This window comes from Lingula anatina, chromosome 2 (assembly GCF_051362555.1).
Source record: "Lingula anatina isolate TDL-2025a chromosome 2, LinAna3.0, whole genome shotgun sequence".
Classification (NCBI taxonomy): Eukaryota; Metazoa; Brachiopoda; class Lingulata; order Lingulida; family Lingulidae; genus Lingula; species Lingula anatina.
Genome location: NC_141768.1, coordinates 29,355,850 through 29,365,288, shown reverse-complemented (window position 1 = coordinate 29,365,288; position 9,439 = coordinate 29,355,850). Strand labels below are relative to the sequence as shown.

General features: G+C 36.8%; 2 protein-coding genes across 2 annotated transcripts; both read left to right on the top strand.

Moving 5' to 3' along the window:
- Window positions 1-633: 633 nt before the first annotated feature.
- On the top strand, window positions 634-3,110 carry LOC147763537 (uncharacterized). Its single transcript, XM_087003275.1, has 6 exons — window positions 634-839; window positions 1,271-1,396; window positions 1,586-1,806; window positions 2,082-2,190; window positions 2,481-2,569; window positions 2,724-3,110. The coding sequence occupies exons 1-6, from the start codon at window positions 731-733 to the stop codon at window positions 3,108-3,110; spliced, it is 1,041 nt and encodes a 346-aa protein (XP_086859401.1). The 5' UTR covers window positions 634-730.
- Window positions 3,111-3,970: 860 nt separating this feature from the next.
- On the top strand, window positions 3,971-9,382 carry LOC106167956 (uncharacterized). The gene is made up of 3 exons (XM_013546868.2): window positions 3,971-4,493; window positions 6,202-6,348; window positions 7,489-9,382. Exons 1-3 carry the CDS (start codon window positions 4,082-4,084, stop codon window positions 7,647-7,649), a joined length of 720 nt encoding a protein of 239 aa, XP_013402322.1. The 5' UTR covers window positions 3,971-4,081; the 3' UTR covers window positions 7,650-9,382.
- The last annotated feature ends 57 nt before the right edge of the window (window positions 9,383-9,439 follow it).

Genomic DNA, 9,439 nt, shown 5'->3' with positions numbered 1-9,439 from the left:
CCGGAAAAATATTTGTGACTCTTGGAACCACTTTAAAGCAGAGCATATTAAAAACTTTTTAACGGGCTAAAAATTAATCAACTTCTTCAGATTTGCGGCTTAAAACTTTGCAGACATCTTGGCAGAATCTATATTTCACCTATCTCTCCCCGAAATGTTGCAGACCATGTTAACTGTTTCGCTGTAGAGAAACGCGGGGTATGAACCAGCGAACGACAATGTAAAAGGAACAATGAACAGGGTTGGTTGCATGAAGGGGGGGGGGGGGGGGGGCTTACTCCCGTCACATTCCCGTCACGCCCGTGGATGCGTGGAATAGACTATTTAGTTGTAAGCATTTGGTTCGACGTCTAGAGCGTAATGACTTTTTGGCGACGTTAACACTGTTACGTCATAAATGATATGACGTCATTTTCATGTCAACCAAATATGTTCATTAGCATATTGATATGTACAGCTTGGTAAACTTCAATGATGGGTGAGTTATTTTCATTTTTACTCGACAGTGATTATTAATGTTGAAATTCAATGTAATTTCTACGGTTTAATATAAATAACTCCCACTTGTCAGAATGTATAAGATCGGTTGTGTTATTCTTTATTATTAGGATTATTCAAAAGACATAAGGTGAAAAAAGGTGAAATAGCCCTTCAAACTGATCCACAAATATGTTTCTCAAAAGAAGCATTCCTCACCCTGAAAGATTGTCTTCGTCAAACCGTGCTCACTATGGAAGTCAACATGAAGGCAGCCAACAGCAGTGGTCGAGTTATGCAAGCCTTGGAGGATAGGATTGAGTCGTTGACAATTCATGTAACGGAGTCTGAGAAAAACATGAGTGAGTTTACCTTCTTATATCAATATAGAAATAACACCATGATGGAACGTTTTGTCTTTAGTACTCATTACAATCTGATAATCATTTACCAAATGATCTCGGAGTTATCTATTATTATCATCATTTTCTACAAACCGTACGCATGGGGGAGGGGGAAGGCTGATACCTGATGGACGCTTTTGAAAAATATTTAAAATGATCTAAATGCTGTCAAAGGTCACCACTTTTAGCTTTTCGCATTGTAGTCTCTGAAGGGGGAGAGGAGGGGGTTGGGAAAATTCCACTCTTTGCATACTTGTGGAAATGATGATAAGAAATTACTTACATTTGTCCTAGCCAGAATTTTACAAGATAAACGTATTGAAATTAATATTAAAGTAACAATAAAAAGGATTAAGATAACATTTATCACTCTGATTTTCCATCCACAGCACTAATCACAAAAGACTTTAAAGGTAAAGTTGAACAGATAAAAACGCTGCGCCGTCGGAATGCTTCCCTGCAAGAGGAAAAGTTGGTTGCATTGGCAAAAGTTGCAGACCTAGAAGTAGAACTCGGTATGGTTGGCCACTTTTACTGATTTTCAATTCAATTGGACAGTTAAGTTAATGTTTGTTTAAAGAGTAGGTGCACAGTTTTTTGATAAAATTTATATTCATACATACTACTTAAAGAAATACGTTGATACAAACTATATACCTGGGAAATGAAAAGCCCACAACTAGTGAGATCTGTTCTTTTTACAGAACGTCTGACTAAAGAATTAAGTTTTAAGAGTGAAAAAACAGCCCAACAGGAGATGACCATTGCCGCGTTAAATGAAATACTAATAGAAAAAGACAAAAAAGAAATAGCGGAGGCTCGGGAGAGAGAAGATCTAAAGAGGAGGAATAAGGAGTTAACACTGGCCCTAGCTATGCGAGATCGAGATTTAGATAACTTCTCCAAGGAACTGATAAAAGCAAAAGTAATTTTCTATTCTTGTACTTGTAGGTTCATGTTCTTGGTGAAAGGTCTCATTTAGAATAAAAGGAAAAGGGGGAAAGGTGATAATTACTCTATAGTCGAGTAAGACACGAAAATATTTTTTACATGTAGATTTAAAACATTTAATCACTGCATCTTGTACTTGAGAAAGACAAATGGTTTTCAGAAGACATGAAAATTGTTGAAAATACATGTATTCGATATATGTTATAAGTTAAGCAATTCTTATTCTGATCGTGAATTAATCTTATAAAGGAGGAGATGGCTGCATTGGCGAAAAACACCGCAAACCTGCAGAAAAATTCACTAGAAGAACTTAATCAAGTCACCCGGGAACAAAGCTTAGTTCTTCAGAAAATGAAAGGTTAGTTGTTGGTGTACGAATATTTTTTCATGCAATACATGTATATGCTAATTACTCAATTAGAATGCAAACTAGATATGGATTCTTGAAAACTTTGCTATATTTTTTCCACTGTGTTGTCTCAATGGCCACTTTTAAACTTGGCATTTTTTAATGATTTTCTGCAAAACAGTAAGTCTACACCAGAAATGGTCAATTTTTTCACTCAGCCATATTTGCTGCTTACAAGGTTACTTATATTCTGTAACTTTTAAAATATTTGTCCATTTTTTTTTTTTTTTATCATCTAGAGAAAAGTCCTGATCGTTTAATCAGTTTCCTTGAAAAGCAAGAGTTCAACATATTGTCCCGAAAGGAAAAGTATCAACTCCAACAACAGGTTAGTTTTATATTTACGGCAATCAGAACAGCCCTTCAATGTATATACCTTTCCCAATTTACTTTGATGCATCTTGTTAATGAACCAAACAGTTGCCACTCATTCCGTCGGTTTGAATATTATATTTCTACTTCTACTTTTTTTAAAATTTCAGATGAGTACCTTCGAACTTCAAGTGTATGAATTAGAAAAAGAGAAAACCCTGATGCAGACGAGAATTGCAGAACTTAACCAGTTGGTCTCCCTGCTGAAAATTGATGGGCGTTCAATTCCAGACGATCAAAATATTGCTCAGGATACTCGTCTCGAAGCTGATTTAGCCTACTCAAGTAATGGCCATGCCCATTTAACCTCTACCTTCTCTGGGAATGGCGTGGAGCAGATTGGTTTGCAGGGCAACACTGTGTCGGTTAAGTTCCCAACAGATGGCGCATGTGCAGAAATACAGGAAAAGCCCCCAGCAAAGGTTGAGGAAGAAATTAAGCCTTCCCAGTCTAAGAGGACCATGAAGAGCAAACTCCAGTTTTGGAAATCCAAATAGACAAAATGTACTATACTTTTATGGCATATGGCCATTATGTAACTGCAACAACCAAATTCGGAGAGTAAATTGCTCGGCTAATGAAAGCTTGTGCATGAAATCACAGTGTATCTGAACTAGTATTAATTTTTGGTGAATGAAGACACGGGATCTTTTAAATCGATAACTTATTTCTGTATATATGTTAAGCAGTTACCTTCATTTTCTTCCTGCTATTTTCACTACAACAAGCAAGCTACACAAAACTCAATTACTTCGAACTGAAACATTTTGTAAATAATTTAGAGCATCGTAGGTTTTGAAATTTGTAGGCATAATAATAATAAATGAATAAAATCTGATGTTCGGGCAAACGTTACGTTGTAAGCTGCCTATTTAATGTAATCCATTAATGCGAACAATTAATTTTAAGAGTAGCTTTAATCATAGTTACAATGCCTTTCTAATGTTGAGATTCGCCCTGTCCTACTTTTTACGTTTTTGAGTCAGTATTATTTACTGGATGAGTCCAAGCACACCTCCTTCAGATTTTAAACTCTACCATTTGCTCGATAAACCTAGCACATATTTCCGTCTTTTTAATGTAATGAGGCATTAAAAGGCGTAGCCAAGTAGAGTGAAGTGATAGACCAGAAACTCACGCCAGATGTTTCTGTTGGAAAGCGATAGGGCCAACAGTTAATGAAACGTTCTCTTTTTGGTGCCAGTTTAATTAATCTGGCAAAGATAACTTTTTATAATTTCTATTAATCCAATGGTTAATCCAATGAAGGAGATACCAAGATTAATGGATTAAAAAAAACAGAAATCCACATAATTGCTAGCCACCAAAGTACATCAGTTAAGCAGGTTAACAGTCCCAGCACAGCGTTAAGAGGCATACTCTCCCTCTGGAACTTTCACCGCCTGCATACCTTAGTGTATATTACCTTGACGCAAGTTTATCAAAGTTCAAGTTATTGGGTCGAACCATGAACATGACACGAGAGTGCAAGAGCATTAAGAGATTGGACATTTGGAGATCGTTAAAGGATGTGTTCCTTTTACGAGGAGGCTTCAATATACTTCACAAAATAAACAGAGAAACAGAGGAGACTGTTTTACCTGAAGTGCTTTCGCTACCTGGCCTCGGCACGATTTCAATTAAGAGCTTAAGCAGAGCGCCCATCAATATGTCGTTTCTCCTGAAGTCTGCTCTTATATTTCTTGTTTTAAGCAACCTTTTAAATGTTATTGCGGTGGCTACAATAGGATGGGGCAAGGTTACGGGTAAGATAGAGCGGTGGCAAGGTCTGTGGGAGTATTGCGACTACACTGGAATCAAGAATACGAAGAGCGACTGTTTTTATAATGGTAACCGTCCTTGGAGTGAGGTCCAGGCAGGTAAGAGTACATGGGTTTAGTTTACCTGTTATAGGAATTTGAAAGCGGGAAGACAATGCGTTATTTCATAGAACCTGGCTGAATTTTAACAATTACACACACACACACACACACACACACACACACACACACACACATATGGCCCATTAAAACAACAGTAAAACATGGACCCTAGCGCATGCGTTTGGTATAATGTATGCATAGAGCCATGAAATTACTTCACCTCATTAGAATATCGAAATGGACTCTAAATGATTGAACTACTATTCGACTATTTTACATTATTGCCACGAGAAGTTAGCGTTACTATGAGAGACTATATGGGAAAAATTCCTCTTTGCACCACACGCCCTCTGTTTTGTCGATTGATAAACAAAGCATTCTGAAGCTGTTTTTATGATTATGCGCAAAACAAACCATAAATCGGTTTAATATATAGAAGCACGTAAGATATTTGTAGGAAGATAGAGGGATTGTTTCTCCAGGCCGAATTGGCAAATATGTACCCTGTGTATTCTGCATGGAGGATAAAGTGGCAGACAGTTCTATTTTTGTTTTATAAACACTATCCGAATAAATATAATTAATGTACTTGGAAGCTGAAGTCCAACATTTCAACTTGACGTAATGACGTGGTGCATATTGCTCATTGCATGTATTTCGTTTGTTATAATTGAAAGAACTCTTCAAATGTGTGTTAAATAATCCTCCCAAGCTCATTCTAATTGCGTTTCTGCTGTTGGCTGATGATCTTTTTATCATATCTTTCTATGCTCGAAAACAGTGCAAATTTGTGGAAATTGTAACATTAGCTTTATTTTACCGTGTTCGCCTATATCATCTTACTACGGATATCCCTTTCAGTAGAGCTTGTTAACCCACAGTTTCTTCCTTTTTCGTGCATTTTTCAGATCAAATTTTCACTGCAGACGGCAGCCGAGCATTTGCCAACAATTTGAATATACATGATATAGATGGGGTGGGGTGGGGTGGAGTGGGATGGGGTGGAGGTGAAGGGTGAATAATGTGTTATTTCCTTTCAATGTCCCAAGTTTGCATGAAACGCACTGTCTACTGCGAATGGGTCTACACTAAATCTTCACAAAATTTAGCCGGAATTTGTCTGTCAAAACACACGGTATGATATTCCTAACTTAACCGAGATGAGCAACCTAAAATGTCAAACCATTTCTAGTTTTTTTATGTTCTCGGAAGGATTCTATTTACTAAAGGGCAGTTCACGTTTTCAATCTAACCTTTCGCGAAAATGCCACAAATTAGATTCTTCAATCAAAATGCATCAAATATTACACTTTTTTATTCGTGAAGATCCTTGGGGTGGGGGGGGGGGTATGTGGATACTGAATGGTAATTACGTTTAATTCCATTTAAAGGGCATCATTCAGAAGAAAGGATGATTGATGATTTGCAAGCAAGTGATATCTTTTTTGTGACTTTGCACTTAATTCTATACGTTTCAGATACATAACCTTGTCGACACCGTAACGTAAAGGCAAGTTTTGGCAGGTTTAAACGAGAGGTATTCAACCTTTACTCCTAGTGCTTCTGACAAGCAGTTTTACTGCACTTGGTCCAATCAACACCAAATATTGGAGAAATTTAGACACAAACCGGTCTGGGTCTTAATGGAAACAAGCTTATGAGCAATTAGGGCTATTAAAAAAGCTTAATATCCGCACTATTCCAGGTTATTTTTGGGCAACGCAGTGGACAGTGGCACTCGGGTCAGCCGCCATGGTCATTTCCCTACTGATTCTTATTCTGCGCATGTTTGTGGAAGCTTTCAAAAATAAAATGTCGAAAGCATTGTGGATATCCTTGTGTTTTGCTGGAGGTAAGAAGGCATGTTATGTACAGTTTCTGATTAAAATTCTGTACAATAAAACGTAATAGATTAAATAAGTTTTGCATGGTTCGATTGAGAGACATTCGAGTACTTTTTAATATCAACACAGAACACCAGCTCGCATCAAGGGTGTGTTTGAGCTGAGAGTGACGCTGTTTATTCATGCTGTTGAAATAAACTTTATGGCAATTTGAAACGACGAAAATGTGTTTAAATGACTCAAATATATTCAGGGAAGCTTAAAAATCCATGTAAACTGTTTATCCCTGGAGCTTATTACAAGGTGGTTTTAAACTTTGATTATTGCTTTAGGTGTTCAGGGGCTGGATTCGTAGAGCTTCGAAAACAGCGTTTAAGATAACATAGGCTACACAACCAAACGCTGCGTTGGCGTTTCATTTTAATATTAAAACACTAGATGTGTTAGGTTTAAAAATTAACAGGTTTATCACTCTAGGTATAACATTCAAAATTTTTTTTTTTTTTTTTTTTTTTTTTTTGAAAACTATAATTCTGATAATCTATGGATATAAACTTAAGAGAGTATTTTCATTACATATATAATTTCATTACGTATAATTCTGATAATCTATGGATATAAACTTAAGAGCGTATTTTCATTACATATTTTTTTCTGAAGTGATAATATATATGTTTTCCATTCTCTGATTATGTTTATCCAAAGCCCCATTGTTTGAGCAAAAGCCAAAAGTTCAGCATGTGACATGTATTAGCATTTTGTGGTAAAATGCTTTCTTTTTTTCTGTTTCCCGATTTTCACCCACACAAGAGCAGCTATTAAAATGGCCTCAATGGCAGTATTAAACCTGAGCTAGGTACTACAATACGGTTTCCGTAAATGGGCCTCAAATTTTCATTTTGATAAATGTGAAATCGCGTTTAATTATAACCGAATTTTCAGTTTTCAGTGGCAATAAGTGTGCAATGTAGCAATAGAGGTTTGCCGTAGGTTTCATTCTGTAGGCCCACCCACACCAGCTATGGCAACAAAGTTTGGGCTTAGTACAGACCACCGATGTCGATGGATGGAATGAAAAAATCTCACAAAAAAGTCCTTTTTTCATTTAAAAACACTAAATGCGAAACACTTCTTTTCATATGTTTCAGATCTATTGCTGGTCGTTGGCGTTGTGTCATTTGGAGTCAACTTCCCGGACTACTACTTTCAAGAACTTCATTATTCATACGGATTATGCTGTATCGCCATGACAATGGGTGTTTTTGCAGGCATATTTGGCCTAGTTGACAATTTTGACGTCACACGTTGACATCGGCCTGACCTTGCAATGGTGATCGTTTCCAGCAGCGAGGGGAATGCCATTAGTGAAAATTCAGTAGAGCTGAGAAGGAATATGTACCCAACTACATACACAGGAGTATCTTCTGTTGTAGGAGCGAAATGAATGAGGAAAGGAGCTCTTAGGCAGAAAATGATTGCGGTTGTTGCGTTAGCGTACTGATGAAGCGAGTGTGTCAACCGACGGTGCTGAGTTTGTTTTTAAAGGAGCGAAAATATAACAAAGTATGAAGCATTGCATCAAAAGATCATTTCCTCTGTACTAGGCTGTAACTTTGTCTCACCTAACGATTAAAACAAACAAGGTACACATCCACAGTGTAGTTTTTCAGTGCCCCGAATCTCCGGGGAAATAAGGAGCATAACGTGAATCCACTGCACGGATTGTGCAAGATATAGTTAGCGGACTTACAGTGTAACTGCAACTGTTAATATATTTCTGATATCATGGTAACCTTTTAACGTGTCTGCACATTCTCTGCATAATGATTTTCTACTGATAGAAAGACATCCAGACTTCTCTGTCTTCTATTGTTTTCCAAAAATGTTTTTGTCAAATGTTCTAAACCCATTGAGTGATGTGTGTTCTCGAGATAAAACGATTTTCCCGTAAGTGCTTTGTATCACTTCAAAAGAATTTACATCGATTGCACCGAGAAGGATGCAATGCTGATAATCAAAATAATAATGAAATAATAATAATAATAAAGCAACGGCCGATATCTGAACTTCAAAAAGAAACAGTAGTTACCATCACTAGTTTTTGCCCGTCCTGCTCTAATTCGAGGCACGTGCTAAACTTGCAAAAATAAAAATAAATAAAATATATTTTAAAATATATAAGTAAATAAAAAAAAGTCGTCCTTAGACACTTGCACCAAGACCAGAACTGCTACTGTAAATTAAGGATGGGAGGAATATACCATGTGTATCGCGGCGCTGGCGATACTCATGGTATTGGTCCGATCCGTCTCGTCCGCCATGTCACCGTTACTGCTTCTCCCCCAAGACCCTCCGTAGGCTACTCATCTCTTGGGATTTAGGTCATATATAATGCCAACTCTATCCACGTAAATTTTGGGCTTTGCCGGTTCACCGGTCTAGGTGTGGCGGTTGTGACAATGCGCCCTTGTCCGGAATTTGCAAAATTAAATGCTAAATACCTCCAAAACGGAAGTAACTTTGGAAAAAAATTAATAAAGTGGCTGACCAAAAGACACGTGGAGATCTTAAATATGCTCTTGGATATGACCTTTGACCTTTACTATAATATAAAAAAAAATTATAATATAAAAAAAAAAAATAATATAAAAAAAAATTATTTGTGCCAATTTTCAGAAACTACACTTAGACCTATAATATTATAGGTATGTCATACATTTAGGGTCATCTTTCATCTTTCATCTTCGTAACTTTAGGGTCAATCGGTGCATTATTACGGGAGAAGCAGCCATTAAATGTCAAAATTGAAAATCTCTTGGATGGGAAGTCCTATATTCACAATCTTAGTGCAACCTTGCATTTGACCTTTTACTTTTCCCCATGATTTTGTAATAAAATGTTATTTCCTACAAAAAAAAATTGAGAACTCTTGTTCACTGCATTTTGTAGAGCTTGTTTTCCATACGAATGCGCTTACTCCAGCTGGTGGTACAAAACCTGGAGGAGGTATTGCCTCTCTGATCCTCTAGTTGAAAGAAATATTAGAAATAAAGACATCTTTCAACATATAAAAACCAATTTTATAAAAAATTGTTAAAG